Raw genomic sequence first — 18,664 nt, forward strand, 5'->3', positions numbered from 1 at the left:
AAACATGAAAACTAGTAAATAAAATGTTAGAAAGACCAGTTATTTCTCCCTCTTTTAGAAGCAGTTACCTCTTCCTCTGTTCCTTCTTTCTAACACCCACAACATTTAGTACACCACTTTGTCTGCATTCATTAAAATAATATAACATATGTACCCACTTATCAAAAGACATGTTACATAACTAACTGACGTGCATGACACAGAAACGTGTGTCAAATATGTAGTATGTATCTGTAGAACGTAGCAAGACGACACAATGGTTAAAATGTATTTTGTTTTTTCACAGTCAATAAAAATCCAGTCATTCATATTTGTAACTTTTATTTTTTTCTGGCATGTAAAGTACAAATAATTAAACAATTCCATGAAAAAGTCTTCAAGCGTCTTCAGCTGAAATCCCAGTAATAAATATCCTAGACTAAACTGAAAGGTTTTTTTTTTCTTTGTTAAATTTTGACATTGTTCATTTGGTCATGTTTGGAAGTATGAGATTTTGTATTTCTTCCGCTGATAGTGGTGTCAGCGGAACTGTTTTGATCATTTTCACCTTTGATTTGTTCTACCATTCCAGGAAAATGTAAGAAAAACATCACTAAGTTACTGCGTCCCCTCTTCTAAATAAATAGACACAAAATACAGTTGGTTGAGAAACAGAAGGACCACTCACCCCTTTACTACCCTAGAGACTCCCAAGAAAACCTTCCTGCAGCTTTTCTGAGCCCTGCTTTATTTCGCCAGGCCGGGTTTCCAAAGAACATCTTTTGTTTCGGTCACACAAATTGATATTGATACTGATGATCTCAGTATTAAAATGCTTTAACAGAAACAAAACCCCTTTATATGTGTATGTTTAAATGGATTGACCCATCAGCATAAACAGGAAAGCATCTTGAGAGCTTAACAAACCCAGGACAGCTCCCCTGTTACTGGCTAAATGCTTGACCCTCAAACGGCCCAAAGCCTCACTCCAGGGGGCTGTCCCGCGTCTCAGGGGTTCACCGAGTGGTTGAAAAAACAAGACTGTGATTAGATTAAATAATTAAAAGATTTTCATTTAACAAGACAAACAGAACACAGGCAGTAAAGGCATAACATCTAGCACACAGCATGTATGTTTATACACTTCAATTAGTTAAATATAGCAGTGCATTCTTTGACTATGGAGAACGTTTCCAAATCGTACTTCTAAAGCTGTTTTTCTATTTGTCCCCCTTTTTAAGAAACGAAATGGTGTAACCACAATTTTGGCAAACTTAAAATCTTTTAAACTTGCAAATATAATGAAATAAACCATAAATATACACAAAACATACTTTATACGAGGCAATAATAATAATCATAATAAATAGTTTTTAAGTTAACAATAAGTTAAAACTACAAGCTTAAAGTCGCCCAAATAATACAAGTTTGTTGGCGCTATTTTGAATTTTTTCTGTTTAAATTATTTTATGTTGCAACAAAAGCTACCACAGACTTTTACAAACACAATTGAACACAGTTTGATTGAAATAAAAAAATCTAACTAAGTCTAAAATCTGCATACACTGTAAAAACTGCAACTAATTAAGTAATGGAAGAAAAATAACAAACTGTACCCAATCAATGCAACCAAACATAATATTTGACCCATGTGTGTTCTCTATGGCAACATCAACAACACAAATACGCTAATTTAACAAGTGAGTCTTGATATGTAAATGAAATCAATAAATTACAGGAAAATAAAATGATATTTGAAATTGACATGGGCTAAAACTGATGATATATTAGACAGTATTCCTTTCAAGGTCATCGAGATTTGCTCTATTAGGTCAGCCAAATACGCAATTTGTTTGAGCTTGCATGGTCAGAGCACAAATTAGGGGCTGAGGAAGTGATTGTGAAAATTTTGTCGATCACAGCTCTCATTGCTTGTTTTGAATTTCTCGAATGAGTCTGCTCATTTTTAATGGTTCTTTGTCCAAACTTTTGCTCCTTTCACTCTTCCGCAAACCTTTTCAGTGTGACGTTTAATTTCTTTTTTTAAAAATATATATCATTTGTTCTCAGTCAATATAAAAACAAAGCACATTGCACTTACTGTTCCATAGGAAAGTTTTTTTGTCTTTTTAAATGATTATTGTTGTTGCTCAAGCAGTGTAGTACTGTTTCCTGCCATGGTCCTTCGCTCTCTACTGTACAATAGGTGTAGGTCTTTGTATAGACTGTGTATGAAAGGTTGTTTCGGGCTGTGAGTTTGGTCTGTGGCTTGACTGTACTACATCGGACATGGCTGGGCAAACGACTCCAGCTGCAGTTCAACACGGCCTGTTATCTCGGTTGTTCCTCACGTCTATCACTGGTCTCATCAAGTTCTCAGCCCTACTCTGCTATCTCTTGCAAATTGCTCAACTCAAAATAGCTCCATTGGCTCTTTTATGTGGTCAGCTCCGGACACGCCAGCGACAGTCATTCAGAGTTATTTTGGGAAGTGAAACAGTATGAGTCAGATTGAAAGATGCCAGAGTCAGTATTTGAACTGGTGCAATGTTAATGGTTTTAAAGGATTAAATTGGTCACAAGACAAAGCAGATGATATAAATGTCAGGGGGAAATACATTAGACGGACGGATATGACTTTTCTTCTTTTCTCAATAGGTGGATCGATTCATCGCAATTTATTTTTGATATGCCTTTTTCATCATTCGGTGTGTGCATGAAATGTGTGCAAATGAGAATGCTTGCAGCTGTTTCATGTTAGCATTTGGTTTAGTGGTTTTAGGATTTACAAATGCAAACTGATATGCGCAACTTAGATATTTAAAAGTAACGATAACTGAAATTGTAGAGGGTCCTTATTCAATAAATAACATAGATTTGTACAGCAATTACTCTGGGAATAATATAGTTAGTCTTAATCATCCTTCTTGGTACTGACTTGCAAAGCAATTCTTTGGCAAAAATCAAATCTACCTAATCATTAAAATCATGCTCAATGTTTGTTTTTAATTGGCGAAACTGTTTGAGTCTGCATTCCTTCTCTTATTTATTTTTTATTTGCAAGCAGCGATTCCGTTTTCCAGCTGAGCAAATGAGCTGGCCTCGCTGCAGCTTTGTCTGGGATTCTCAAGTCAAAGAAACTTCACTTCACTGCACCATCATTGAAGCAACACTGTACACAACTTCAGGACAAGAGATGTGAGCGTGTCTAAGCACTCAGAAGTAGAGATGTGTCTGTCAGGTGACACCCCTAACTGTTAAATCTTCCTCTTTTTATGCCAAATTTGTTTTCTTTTCAATCGGTTGAATGTTTTTTACGAGATACAATGTTTCCTTTTCCCCTTCCTACACCCCCCACCCAAACACCGCATGCTTGTTCCCCCTTGCTCTGCAAAGATCAGAGGGTTTAAAATAAAGCCATGCGATGTCCCAATTTTTCCAAGCTTAAGAATCTGTAAAAATTCAGCACAAGGTCTTGTTCTTTTGTATGTATAAAAATAGATTTATCTCTAATGTAATCCTTTCAAAGAGATCGTCCTCTTTGGCTAACACAGCGTCATTTAGAAAAGCAAAAGCAACATGTCTTGAATATATTTGACCTTATTTTATCTATTATCATGTGCAGATGTCTTGATATTGAAAGACAGCTCTCCCCATGGAAAATCTTAAGTCTGATCTTTAGCAGACAATTCAACTCGACAGAATGGCCTTAATGTTTCATCAGGGTGCCATAAATAATTTTCATGCAATTGGGCTGAGGATATTTTGAGAAATGCTATTTTCGTGGCAGTGCCAAATAGATCTGAAGCAAATAAATGAGTAGCTTTCTGTTGTAAACAGAAATATAATTGTGACACTTATTTGCGGTCTCGCTGTCGTACAGTCATCTTTTGAGAGGGCAGGAAGCTTTTAAGAGAATAGAGGGGGTTGTAAATAAAACTGAGGAAAAGCATTTGGAAAAAGCTGAAGGAACTGGTAATCTTCTCTCCTCAAAGGATCAATGATAATTTGAACATCGCCAGATATCTTTGCTCCCACATGTGACTCTGAAGTCAGCTTTACAAAGGTTCAGCCATTATAAACTGCAGTCCTCTCTATCTGCTCTGTGCATGTTGTTACTGTGGAGCGCATGTATTCTGCTGAAATGCAAAACTTTGACCTCATTTGCTGAGGTAGCTTCTATGTGTGCACTAGACTGAAGAATAATACCGGTGCTCTTGAGTTTTTGCTCATCTGTTCTATTTCTCTGCAGACCTGCCGCGACCATTGTTCAGACCATGGGTGTGTTGTTCGACATTTTTTACTTTACGTTATTTTTTGCAGCTACTGGGATCATCAAATGATCAAATCTGAAGAACCTCTCTTGATACGGGAATGTTCAAATTCAAAGCAGTCAGCTGGAACAACATAAACTGGTCTTCTTTCACATCTTGTTTTTCTTGATGTCTTGACACCAATGTTAGTTAAAGGGATCTCACACCAAATCATGGCTGACACAGTCGTGCAAAGTAAAATGGCCTGTGGACAATGTTAAATAAAGGTGCAATAAAAACAATGACGCAAAAAGTGAAAACACACCGGTATTTTCCTTTTGACGTGGCTGTGTTATGGTGAAACTGTTTTCCCCTCGCATTCATCCCTCCCTTGCCCACAAGAGAATTACTAATTAACACTGTCACCATGCAGATATACTGCCACTCTGCTCTGAGTTCACAGGCAGTCTGTTTGTGTTGAATCCATCTTGAGCATAGATTAGAAGAAAATACAGGAACCTCTCTTTTGTTTCTGTGGACTAAATATGTGTATATATCCTAGTTACTGAACAGTGTTTCTGTGATACATAAGTGACGATTGTGTTGTTCGGTGTGAGACTGTGAGGGAAAGAGTGATTCTGATGGCCTTTGGACTACTCTTTTCTGTGACCAGTATTCATTTTCATTAGTTAACCTAAATTATATTGGGTCTGAGCTAACAAGCTCACATAGGGTAGAGAAACTGCCTTTACGCTAGGCACCACCTAATTGCAGGTCAGGAAACAGTAGTCAAAGTTTCTAGAAAATGCTTACATACTCGGCTATTATAACCACCTTAAATATTGAATATATAGTTATATTTTAATAGACGTATATAAGAGAACACTGTTTTTTAATTTCATTTTCTTTGATCTAAAAAAATCGCTGATTCAAAATGCCCAAGTGTAAAAAAGTGACTACATCCTCTCCAGCAAGATAGTGGGAGAGATGGTGGGGTAAGAGTTTGGGTAAATTGCACATATTCTTTCATTTAAATTTTCGATCATTTTGTTCATCAGTTTTCATTATTTGCCTGAATTCAATCAAAGCACTCAGTACACATTCTCTGTCACATTCGTTAGACTGTCTCCTAAATAGATAGCTCTTGCCCCTACCCAACAAACCAGCTTCGTACCCCTTCTAATTCAATCCAGGCAAATAAAGGAAGGACTAGCATGTTGTGTAAAGAGAAAAGAAAAACTCCACTAGTGTGTTTGTTTGAAACTCTGACATGTGTATGCTCGAGTATGGATATGTTTGGTTATGTGTGTGCGTGTGTGTGATTATCTGCATGTCTGTGTAATAATATATTATGTATTTGTGTGAGAATGTGTCAGAGAGAGACTCAGTCCAGGCCCATGTAGAGTGATGGCACGGGGAGCTCAGGTAGCTCCCCCTGCAGGTCGAAGGAGCTGGTGCCAGCAGCCTCTCTCTCTCAGGCCTTGTGCTGCTTGCTGGTTTTGAAGGAAACCTGCAGCACGCGGTCACCCAGGCGGTAGCCGTTAAGGCTAGCAATGGCCATGGCGGCTTCATCGTAGTTGGTCATGGTGACAAAGCCAAAGCCCTTACATTTGTTGGTGGTGAAGTCACGGATGACCTTGACATTGGTAACGGCACCGAAAGGCCCAAAGAGCTGCCACAGGACGCTCTCGTCCGCCTCGGGGGACAGGTTGTACACAAAGATGCACCATCCGGCTCCAGTTGGACCAGTAAGGTTGACTCCGGCAAGGCTGGTCATGCTGTCAATGGTGATGGGAGAGAATCTGGGGAAGAGAGTAGGAGAACTACCATGGGTGTCATTCTGAAGTTCAACACAGCATTCAGTGCTCTATCCTGTCTCTAGTGGGCATATGGGCATCTGTTCGAAATGATAAAGCTTGTAGTCGGGTATGGTGTCGAGGGACCCCATCTCCATCCCCTCTGCTGTACAGTAAGTCGATAAATATGCGGGCACTGCAGTGGTCCCAAAGTACCCACATGCAAACAAAATGACACTGTATGCCCTGAGACACAGACGCCCCCCACAATCTGCATTTTATCTCATTTCTCTGCTGACCAAAGCCTCTGGAAGAATTAAAACACATGAATCACAATGTTCAACAGAAATCACAGTATTGAACAAAACACAGAAACCTAGAGAGGGATGAAAAGCAAATTGGAATCAAAATCATACAAAAACTGGAGCAAACAGAGGAGACGCAAACGGAATCTGGTATGTCCATGCTGGTGAAAAAAAGGGACATTAAAGCAACTGAAACTGACAATGTTAGTTCATAAATAAATACATAGATAAATTATTTCTATTAATTAAAACAAACGAACAAAAAGGTTAAACAAAGCCATGCCAGAATACCCTGCTGTCGGGAGGCTGCATCATTGCCTACTGCAATTACAGTTTGTATTTTATTACTGGGCTGCTTCTGTAACATGGTTAAATGGGGAGAGGGCATTAAGAATTATGGCCATCATCTAATTTTGAGATGAAGTCAGCAGGTGGTATTCCGGGCACTTTGTTTGAGGTTTTATTTTGGCATGGATGCTTTTGAAAGTACACCTTTGGCATTTACCTCTTGACTCCGTAGCTGGCGTTTAGTAAATTGTCGAGTCTGCAACGCAAGAGGGAGAATGAAGGGGATGCAGAAGTTAGTTATGAGCTCTACAAGGAAGGGGGGCTGTCATTTAACATGTTGCTCCTTCACCAGCTGGCCTCCAGAGGGCATCCTTCACTGCACCGCAGTCCCAAACCATCCAACCAACTGATGGCTGGTCAAATACTCCAGTGAATATGTGCCTCAGCTGGTATTTATACGGGAGTTCAGTAGTTAAAAGCTCCAAAACAGGTCCCCATTTTAATAGTTAAACTGTAAGGCCATTCACATCTACCAATTAAAAAGGTATTATCCATAGTGAGTAAGTGACTAACCCCAGAGGATACAAGGAACAGTTGTTTGTGAAGTTCCATGAAATTATTTCATACTGGAAGCCTTCGACTTAAAAAACGTTTTAGCCTTTAATTGCAATTAAACACGTAGATGTGGCCAAATTTTTGACAATTTCAATAATTATAAATCCTATCATGCCCATTAATTACAGGCAAAACTTGAAGGTTCAGTATGATTCTTCTCAAAGCAAAGTTTATTTAGCGTTGTTTTTGTATTATACTTGATAAAATCTGGTCTCTTACATTGGTTTTGAGCTGTTATTTGGATCTGGTCCCTTTCCAAGTGAAGGGATCACGCTGCAGTTTAAAAGAAAGTCAGAGAAAAAGAGTGAGAAGGAGGGACAATGTCATATTGCCATTTCCTTCTTTACTATGAAGTAACAATATTGCGAAAAGGAACAGGTTATTAGTGAGTGTTAATAGTGACAGAAATGTTTGTTTTTCCATTTGGGATGTGTTTGACCATTCAGTTTTCCTGCTTGTAGAATTTCACCACACTTGCTGTTTTTGGCTTTGTGCGACTTCATCTGCTGAACTGTTCTTGAACATAGACACTGAAGAATATTTACTCTTAGCTATTATCTTGTGTAGTTGAGGCTCGACTCCATGTAATACTGAAACAACGAAATGTCGGCACACTTAACCCATTGCATTTAACACTTGAAGGACAGTTTCTTTAAGCAAAGCAACAGAGCAGGATGACCTGTGATTTGGTCTTGAAAAATATCTTTATATAGACTTTGTATCTGTTGGTTAGTGATGGACACTCTGAGGTTGGTTCAGCCAAGGTTTTAGTACCTGAAACGCTGAGTCTGGTGGTGCAGGGGCCCCGTGTAGCGGCGGGCAGCAGTCTGGTACAGCTGAGTCAGCAAGGCCTGGCCTGTCTTCTGGCTGGGGTTGTTTGCGAACTTGACAGTGATGGGCTCAGCGGCACCCAAAGGCTTCTGTCCGTTCAGACCTTTGATGGCCTCCTCTGCTTCATTTCGCTTGTCAAACCGGATGAAACCCACTCCTCGTGATATGCCTGCTCCGATTAAGAAAAAACAGACCGATGTTACTACCTTGGCGTCAACTGTTGCTTCCTAGACTGGGGTAGATCGAGTTCGTCAAGATAAAATGAGTGTGGCCTTGAGAAGTGATGTAAGGCTGTACCTGTAACTTGGTCCACTAGGATGCGGGATGTGATGATGCGACCGTATTGGGAGAACAGCTGTTCCATGTCTTTCTGGCTCATGGTCTTGGGGAGTCCACTTACATAAAGGTTGGCATCACGAATAGAAGCCGAACTTGGCCGGGCATATGATACCTAAGTAAATAAAAGATTGCATTTTTATTTACATACCCCCAAATCGCATTTGTCTCAGAGGGCTTCAATAGGAGAAAAACAAAGACTTCAAGTATAGAAATATGTTAGTAGCCTGATCTAAGTGGATTAAGTTCCCAACGAGTGCCCAACACAACGTCTTTATTTTGACTCCCACTGATTTCTCCTTATTCACCCCCGCCACAGTTCAAACTCTCTCTTTGCTTATCTGTGGATTTAATCAGTGCTTTTAAGGTCACACTGAGCCACAATGAGACGCTCAGACACGACTGTGACCATTACCCAAACGAATAGCAATCACCAGTTAACAAGCCAAGATGTCAGCTTTGATTTGCAGTGAGAAAAGCCCTAGAAGCTGCATATCCCTGAATTCACCAGCGACTTAATTAGTGCACAGCCATTTTTGGTGTGTCTGTGTTTGTATCCCTTATGGTTTTCTCTTGGTCTACTTTCCGAAGATTCTCACTCTACTAGTGCTGAGGAATATATGATTCATTGTAAAAGCAATTACACGCATTCTTGCTATTGTGTTTATGTGCGCATGTGAGCACATGTGTGGTAGATAGTCCAGTTCAGAGCATTGTTGGGAGTGTTGTGTTTGTGTGTGAAGCAGAGACAGAGTGAGTGTTGTGTGAGATAGGCTGAGCTGCCCTCCCTGCCCTGCCTCCTTCCTTTGTCTCTCTCCTCTGGGAGAGAACAGCTCCACTGGCAAAACAGCAAACAATGCAAGAGCATCACAAGACATGCAGGATCCTAGACAACTTCAATACACACTGCTGACACATACAGTTCACACGCATGTGTATTGTTGTGATGTTAAAAAATGGTGTTACTTTTTTGTTTACTTTTGTAGCATTAAAATTGTGCTCACAGCTTTCTTTGTGCCTGAGCATAAAAAGAGGGCAAATTACACTGCATGTATACTATCTTCCAAATGAATACAGGTGTTCTGATTTCATCCATCAGTACAAAGCACCAGTGTCAGTGTGTACACAGACGGACTGTATGAGCAGGAGGGTTGTGTGGTGCAGTGATTAGGGTGTTCTGGACGAGTCAGAGGGGAGTTGCTGTGTTCAGGGAGCAGAGGCTGCCCTATAATTAACCCTCTCCCTGTCGCTCCCATAGTACAGATGGTGCCTGAAGCCCATATGGCCTCTAATCCCGTCATTGGCATTCTGCTCTCCGAGCAACCCCCCTACCATTTTACTGTGCCCCCTCCCTCACAGCCTCACCCCTCTCTATTGAATGGAAAGCCGAGATATAAAACCATGGCATTGAGTTATTTTTTTAAATGTGTGAATAGATATTAAGAAGTTGTTTATAGACGGAGCGATCTGTGTTTTGATACATCAGATAATTAATAAATGCCTTTACATAAGAGTAATAACAAATTGTAATAATTAGCCCTGACACTTTTAGCACTCTTCTTGTATTTGAAAGTTTATAGTCAATATCACATACAATACAAAATGTGTATTTGTTCTTCCAACCGTATCCAGCACTGGGCATAGCCTGCTCATAGTTCATTGTTTGATCAGTCACAAGTCACGATTAACGCCCCTTTTCATGGACAGCTGTCTCAAGATCACCTGCTCTGCTCTCTCCCAAATTTGATTTGTTGATCCTGCAGTTTGTCTCAATCTTTGATCCACTTTGATCAGGTTGGGGTGGGGGAGTGGGGGGGTTGAAAGGAAGTCGTGATTAATAGTTTACACCCCCATCCCCTTCCTTCATCTGATTTTTGGACAAAGAAGGCCCCTAATTAGCCCCGATTGGAGGCAGATGGGGTAACCTGGTCTGACCCTCGTGCACCCACAGTCAGGCGTCCTAATTACATTTCCATCACAATAACCTCTGCATGCTGTCCGCCCCTTGCTTTCTGACCTCCACTCGCTCCTTCTCTTTTCACCCTTTTCTCTCACTTCCTTTGTTCTAGCCACGGCTCCCTTCTGCCTCCTCCTCCCCATTTTACTCCCCTCCCTCTGTCACGTCTGTCCCCATCTCTCTCAGTAACCCCCCCCCAACCCCTTAACAAAATCTCCACTTCCTTTCTTTTTGTCTAGCACGCCATGTAGATTCAAATAATGAAGAGTGAATGTCGCAGAGTAGGGGTCTGCTCACCTTGATTGTTTTAGTCTGTAGTTTGAGACCATTCAGTGTGTTGATGGCCTTGTCCGCATCATTTGGATCCACATAGTTTACAAACCCATATCCCAAACTCTGACCTGGAGACAAAGGGAAAGACGTAGGGATGTTGAGTATTATCAAAAAACATTTGAACTACGATTCTTTTTTTCAATGTGGACAAAGTGTTGTACCTGTTATCTTGTCTCTGACTAGCTTGCAGGATTCAATCTCTCCAATGCTACCAAACAAACTTTTGAACTCTTCTTGAGTCATGTTCTGAGGCAGATAGTTGACGATCAGGTTGGTCTTGCTGTCATCTGTGGAGCCATTGGTGCTGATGACTGGACCATTTGGCATACTGGTTCCGCTTGGACCATTGGACACCTGGGTTTCCATGGTGCTGATTATCTGCTGAGGAAGAGGGTGGAGTTAGATTTGTATTTTACAAAAAAAACAACAAAAGGACAGAGTTGTGAGACAGTTGTATAAATATGCATATCTACTATTTGCACACAATGATGAATTAACAAATAGAAGCCACGCACGCAACAACGAACACAGACTGTCCCATATGTCACTGTCAGAGGCAAAGGTTTGGAATCAGCATTGCTAAAATGGAGATGGGTGCATGGTCTGATTTATCATCCTCCCCCCTCCCCCGTTTCACCCCATCTTTCCTCGTCTCTCGCTCCTCGCCGCTGGTCCTGCAGATGTCACAGTCCCTTTTTCCTTACTCCTCCCCTCCCCCTACTCTCTTCCAGGGTCAAACACCATTACATCATTACACAGGGATGGATAGTTGTGATGGTGGTATGTGAGTCTGGCGTAAGGCCGAGGAAGTGAGGGGTTGCGGGGGGTCGACACGCCGGACAAAGGCTAGAGTGACTGTTAATGGATTTAGTGCTGCAATAAATGAAGGACATCGCGTTTTGGTTATAAAAAATAATTTAGGATTACACTTTTGTTCTTCTGACTTTGTTATGGGGTCTTTGTGATCAACTGACTTTTATTTTTGTAAATAGGGTAAGGGTTTGGGTAAGTGCACAGTATAGTGTTTGTGTCTGTTGTGTGCACCATCATGTAGCTCAATTTGATCCACAAGAGATTCTCAAGGAACATCTGTTTGGTCAGAAACTAAACTCCCTGCTCCACTTTCCCCTCCCTCCATCTTTTATTACTCTAAATCATGAAATATCATTTTCTTTTTTTTATGTAGATGTTAAGTTATCCTGCTTGTGTGTCATTGCTTGGTCTGACATCGATGCCTGGGTATGAATTATTAATCTTAATATCAACTCTTTTAATTTTACATATTCAATATTGATAAAAGCTGTTTTTTTCATTTGCATCTGAATTATTTTCATGTTAGATATTTGATTTATATCCCATGTCAGAGTTAATAAGTTTGCACATTTAGATTTCGGTTCTCTTTGTTTGCTCATGCAACTAAAATGATCTTCCGGAACATAACCACATGTACATTTGTGTGTTTTTGAGTGTACACTTGAGACTTTGGTACATTTAGGTACCTGAATTCCTTCTTTCACCAAAAACACATATATAGTGGGTTTGAGCTGTTGCAGATCTCTAACTGGTGGGTGTTATGTATGTCAATAGGACTAAATGAGTCTTCTCTAAACTCCTGGGGACTGCAGTGGAGTCCAAAGCAAGAAAGGGACTTAATTAATGAATCTTTAGAATTATTTACAAATTATATTGAAGGAATTTCCTAACGTGGTGGAGGCTGCATGACTTTTTTGTTTCTAAAAACATAAGCAGCTTTATTCTAATGCCCCGAGAGGGGTGAGTATTTATTTAATGCTCTCTTATATATATTTTTTTTTGGGTACCTGGAATAATCACTGACACAGACGAGGACTTTTTTTGAGGGTGGAAATGTGGCTTTTCACAGTTCACTATTTTTGTAAACCCACCAACCTATTTTACTTCTATTGTGCTCCATTTCAGTTCCATTATCATATCTAAAATTAAGCATTCCTTCTATTATATTTTCAAATCTGCGTGCCATTTCAGGTTTTCTCTCTCCATCTCTAGCATCCAAGACTGGCTCTGTCTAATGTGCCTTTTTCCCTTGTCTCCATAAACCTACTGTCTTGCTTTGAGCCTCACCTCAACTCAGGTTACCCAGGTAACGGCCCCTCAAAGACTGCATTGTTTCTAATGGCAGAGTGGCTTTCTTGCTTTAAGCTCAGTGTGTTTGTGTCTGTTCTTGTTAGGAGCAGATACACAGGTCAGACATTTTCCCTACCATGTACCTATATACAAGGTTTTACAGATGTGGTGAATATCAATTAGTCAAATTGATAATGACAACCGTTGACAAGGGTTAAGAGTTAAGGAAGCTTAACTCAAAAAACAGACATTTACATAAAAAGGGATGCAAAATGTAAAATCATGTAAAGAGTTTAACATACAGCTAAAATGCCAGCTGACAGAAAAAGGTGGAATGAAGCTGTAATCTTATATGAATTGTAATACTGACCTATAGTACATTGTCGTGTGATGTGATGCATCTGACTGTTCGAGATATGAGTAACTGAATGTGTCCCAAATATGACAAAAGCATTTTGAAGAAGAAAGAAAAAAAAACACACACATATTAGGGCCAACTGAAATAACCCTCAGCGTGACAGAACACGCATCCCTAGTGAACAGTGTGAAGTTATATAATTCTCAGAGCCACTGAGTTAGGGCTGGACACTGAGATTGGCTGACACAAGCAGCAACTAAGATTTGTATACAGAAATAGAGAGAAAAGGCGTCCTCTGAAGTTATGTGAAACAAATAGAAAAGATAAAAACCACAGAGGACTATTTCATCCGTGGGCAGACATATTTTATATTGTTCAACAACAACAGAAATCTAATCAAATAGTAATAGAGTTTAGTTTGCAGTAACCTAATTACTATGACATGAAAAAGTCATTCTGATGTAGGAAGGCCTACAAATGCATGAATACTCACAGTATGCCCAGTATAGATCTACTCCAGCTACAGACATTTCAGCTTCTGGAGACAATAAAGATCCTCACTCCAGGGGAACATTGTAACTGTGAAATCCAAGGCGTAACCATTGCCCTTTCTATCTCCAACATATTTCTTATTAACTACCCAATAAGAATAGGTCACTATCATTTAAAAAAAATTCTTTAAAAATATTCAAAAGGTTACGGGTTGTTAGGGTAGCACTATGTGTCCCACGCTGCTTTTTTTCTATTTTGAGGTTCTGCGAGATCTCCCTCAATATTTAATGCACTGCATCAGCATCGCCTACACATGGTCCCAGACTTGCACGCAAACAAGAGCCCTGCCTCCCCCTGCCAAACACACGAACCCAGACTTGCACGCAAACAGGCGCCCTGCCTCCACTGCCAAGCACATGTACCACCTACACTGTACGCTATTAAATTACAAAACACAGAAGCATTACATGACTGAATGTGAGTGCAGTCGATCTTTCTCTGTCTTCTGATGTTTATAAACAGCTTCCCCCCTCCTCAATTCGTTTCTGCTCCAAATGTTTCATTAAGAAGCAACAGAAAATGTATTTAAATGTCAGTGCACTGAAACATGTGAAAGAAAAGGACATGGTCTCTATTTGTATTTTTGCTTTGGCATGCAGTCCCAGCAAAGAGGGATTAGGTCTTAAGTACAACTGCATCATCAAACAAAAATACAAACATCTATATATTGATTTTAGTTTAGTTTGAATTAATAATGGTAAGAAGAGACTGCTTTCTCCTTTTAACAAAACCTTGCCTCTAGTCCACGTTATTTTGCATTATATAAAGATTTTTTATTTTTTTATAATTTCTTTATTTTATTTTTTTTTGGAAGGCATGAATCAAAAGTAAACGCAAGGCTGGAGTGTAAATGAGCCTTCTAAATAACACAGATTACAGGATTATCCCAAACAAAGGGCATTAGCCACACTCTCTGCAGCTTAAGGGATCATGGTGGCAGCTGTAAAACAACAGGACGACAGGAGTCACAGCTCGTGTCAGCCCCACCGCCTCCCATTCTGCGCCCGGCAGACTAAAAATAAAAGATTTTATCAAAGATTTCTGCGCTGCGAGTATGTTGTGCTTTGATAAGATGGAAGGAGACAACGTCAAAGGCTCGCGGAGACAAATCCGCCCTACGAGTCCCTGTAGCATGCGGGGCGCTATCCAGCGTGCTGAAAAAAGGGAGTGGCTTTCGGACGGTCTCATTTCAGGCCACACGGGCCCGTGAAACCAGCACAGATTCGTTTTTATTTTCATTTTCAGCCGAGTTTAAAACGTTTGAAATTGAGTTATTCATTAAAAACACACGTTTAAGTCAGATGCATTTCCCCTCGATTTCGGTGTCTTTCCCATTTAGACGTTGTTGTTTTTTCTTTTAAAGGCAAGACTTGTGAGCTCTGCAGGCATTCATGAACCGGGGGCGCCTTTTTGCTGAATAAACGTATTGAAGCGACCAAACAAAAGAGCCACCCGTTCCTCCTCTTCTCCCTCGCAGAGGCTATGGCAGCACTATGAATATTAATGTAAACAGTGGCGCTTTGTGTTGTGGCCAGGGGCTGCAGGACTCCCCGGGAACAATGGCTGTTACAGTTGCCAGCTCCAAGTCCAAAACAATTTTATAAAAATATAAAATAAAATCATCAACCATGGATATTTGCTGTGGATATATTTCGATGACAGGATTGTCTTATTTAGCTGTATTTTTTTTCTCAATGAAGGAAAAGGCGAATAACCACCATTATTAATAGATCCATCAGAGAAAATAAGCATTTTCAACCAATTTTAACGCCAGTTTTTTTATGATTCATATTTGTTTCCTGAATATTATTGTCAGGGAAAATTGATTTTGCTGTCTCAGGCAGAAGACGCATCCTCCATCTCTCTTTCTTCCTTTCAGGTTTTATATTTGTTGCTGATAATTACATGTAGTCACAGGCAACAGGAGGCAAATCACTGCTTACATAATTGCATCTAATGTCTCGAGTAAGTCAGACAATGCTGTCTTAACTCCAGAAAATATAAACATGTTTTTGTCTGTGAAATGGCCTCTAAATTTTTAAAGCAACAGCCAGTGATATTAATATTTAGTTCTTTAAAGGCCCAGCAGTTGTTGCTTTGGCATCAGTTTACCTGTTTAGACTGGTTTACAGTGATGGCCTCGGCTGTCCTTGTCCTTGAATTGTGTAAGTGCCTCGGAAAGGTTATCTGACTCAACGCTTTTATTTGCTTGGCACTGCGGTACAGGCACGGAGGACTGCGGACCATGTGGATGGGGAGCTACAGCCTCTGCCCCCGTGACACTGCTCGTCTACGAGGCCTGCGAGGGACAATGGGAAGCTACACTGAGAGGAATTAAAGACCTGGAGCTGGAAACGTGTCAGGTGCACATCAGTCCCAGACTCTCTCTCTCTCTCTCTCACACACACACACACGCACGGTGAAACAACCTGCTGTCCACATCCATTTCGCACTGCTTTATTCGATGTTGTGGCCCTTTCACATTCCGAACATCGAGATCTTGAAAGTTATTCACGGTCCTCGATCTCTCACATCCTCTTCTCTCTCTGGGTTAAATATTTATGATGTGTTCCTTCTATTATTAGTCATAGACTGAGCAGCCTAAACATTTAATGATATGCCGATACCATCCCAGTTTACATCAGCCATTACACAAAATTCATCAAACTATTAAACTAAGGATTTTTATGAAGGCGCACATGTCTAATTTTAAAGTTGGACCTGGAGCATTAGTGCGTGACGCTTATTCCCGTTTTATTATTTAAATCCCGGCTTCTGTAATTGTAGTAAATTGCTCTCCTGAGATAAACAACCTGCTATCAACAGTATGCGTCAAGAGGTAAAGCGGAGAATGGGCTACAGGCCGTTTGATGCTCCAAGGCCCTGGTTTGGTGCTCAGGTCCAGCAGAGACACGCCCAATCCGGCCGTCGGCGCACAGCAAAGCTAATTTATCACCGCCCGCGTCTCCTCTTCTCTTTTTTTTTTAACCCCACAAGCGCAGCGCAACGCACGCATGGCCATCTTGTAGTGCTACGTACACTCGATGCGATTCTTGGAGCAAATGCGCTTAAAATGGAGATGTCCGCGCGCGTCCTTACATACACACGCCGCCGCGGCCTCCGAGATTTCCAGCCCATTTAACTCTCGGTCGCATCGCAACGAGGAGCCCTGAGGAATTTTGGACTTTGCCTGCTTCAATGCAAACCAGCGGATGCGTAATCCTCCTCCCCCCCTCCCATCCCCCCTCCCGGAGTGACTCGACCCTTTTTTTTCCTCCTTCTTCTTTTTCCTCGCTGGATGGGCCCTCAGCCTCCGAGGCATCATGTTTTGTCTCAGAAAGCCGACTCCAGCATCCTTGTGCTGCGCCAGGCAAAGAAAGCGAGCCCACTACCTCCCAACCCCCCCATCCGAAGCCCTCATCTCCTCTCCTTCTCTCCATCTCCACTCCATCACTGTAATCCTGCGGAATTCCTAAAATCTTGACTCCTGCATCATTCAGGAACTGTATATTCACAGCTGCGACATTTAGACAGCCAGAGTGGCTGTGATGCCGAAGAGTAAAAGCCCGAGCTTTCTAAAATGGCAGGATAAAGACTTTATCCATAGCTGAGGATGACTGCAGGCTGGAGCACAGCCGGCATGGCGCATCACTCAGTATGAGATTGCTAAGTGCCACTATTGATTCTTAATCATATCATAAGAATTGCATTGCGGATTGGACACTAATCCTGAAGTTCCTGTATGTTTTGGTATGTGTGTAAAGCCATGGAGCTCCATTTAAAATCATATTCATCCCCCAGCAAAGGCTCATCAGTAAGGAAGATGTGAAATAAATCGGTGTATTACTATATCACACGTGTACATTTCATTTTCAACACATCCATCACCAAAGGGCTGACATACAATGTGAGCATGCTGCTACAACATCCCCCCCACAAACATAAAAGAAATAGAGTCATACGTACAGTAACCATTCTTGACGTACAATGAAAGAAATCTAGGTCCTTCCTTGCACTGGTCTTGAAGCTGAACGGATGAGTATCTTATGTGCTCTTCGGCCCTTATGTTACACGACCCTTATGTTCTGCCAGGAGTCCAAATCAAAAGAAAAAAAACAAAAAAAGGAAAAAAATACAATCTTCGCCAAGGGATCTCAGCCCTCTGAGATGGTAGGTGTCCTCTATAGGATGAAAATGAGGAGAAAGGGCTTTTCTGCTGGCTGATGATGAGGAGGGAGAGCGTTCTCTCCGAGTGGCGTGGGCGATGGTTCAGGAAAAAAAGAGAAGCAGTGATCCTCGGCAGGGTGTGTCCAGGGGAGGATGTTCTGGTTCTGCTGTTTTTGTGTGTAATTCCCTGCTCCTCTCGCAGTCTCCTTCTGTGCCTCTGCTGCAATGTTCTTCTTTTATGCGTCCTCCTGGCTGGCAGAGCACGCTGCTGATTGGCTAATTGTGCAGGGAGGGTACTACATGGCAGCCATTGCAATGCGCTCCTCTCCCATTATCCCCTTCAGGAGAGATCACCAAGAGTCCCCCCTCCTCCTCCCTCCCTCCCTCCTTTCCCTTTTCCATCCCTGCCCTTCCATGTCTCCACTCCCTCCTTCTCTCTGCCCTTCCTTTCTTCCTGCCCCCCTCTTCACTCACACACACACACACACACACACACGCAGAGCAGAGTGAATAGGGCTCCACCTGCACTCTCAGAACAGATGGGTGCAGCAGAAGACAGCGGACTAGTCTCTCTCATTCCTCACTCTTTGCACTCACTTCTCCCTCAGCACAGCCCCTCTCCTTTCTATTTCATTTTCCTTTTAGGCCCTGTTTGAAACCATAGCAAACAACTTCACTCCTTGCGTCTTTGTCTTTGAGAATAAAAGCGGTTTAGAGCGTAAATCTGCAGACTTCCTGAGTCCGCGTTGTCGGCTGATAGTCACAGAATTGCATGAATGTGGAAAAAAGGC

The 18,664-nt window shown here is 41.4% G+C and overlaps 1 protein-coding gene across 10 annotated transcripts; it reads right to left on the reverse strand.

Moving 5' to 3' along the window:
• Nucleotides 1-304: 304 nt before the first annotated feature.
• elavl3 (ELAV like neuron-specific RNA binding protein 3) lies at nt 305-18,155 on the reverse strand. Of its 10 annotated transcripts, none has more exons than XM_035179651.2 (8): nt 17,673-18,148; nt 10,855-11,074; nt 10,658-10,761; nt 8,365-8,518; nt 8,011-8,236; nt 7,456-7,509; nt 6,839-6,877; nt 305-6,034 (listed from the first exon to the last, which is right to left on the reverse strand). In XM_035179651.2, exons 1-8 carry the CDS (start codon nt 17,679-17,681, stop codon nt 5,707-5,709), a joined length of 1,134 nt encoding a protein of 377 aa, XP_035035542.1. In that variant the 5' UTR covers nt 17,682-18,148; the 3' UTR covers nt 305-5,706. The 10 variants fall into 10 exon arrangements, with proteins under 10 accessions (XP_035035542.1, XP_035035534.1, XP_035035535.1 ...); XM_035179643.2 differs by having other exon boundaries at nt 305-6,055; nt 17,673-18,147; XM_035179644.2 differs by having other exon boundaries at nt 8,011-8,239; nt 17,673-18,145.
• Between the last annotated feature and the right edge of the window lie 509 nt (nt 18,156-18,664).

Source organism: Hippoglossus stenolepis, chromosome 16 (assembly GCF_022539355.2).
Source record: "Hippoglossus stenolepis isolate QCI-W04-F060 chromosome 16, HSTE1.2, whole genome shotgun sequence".
Classification (NCBI taxonomy): domain Eukaryota; kingdom Metazoa; phylum Chordata; class Actinopteri; order Pleuronectiformes; family Pleuronectidae; genus Hippoglossus; species Hippoglossus stenolepis.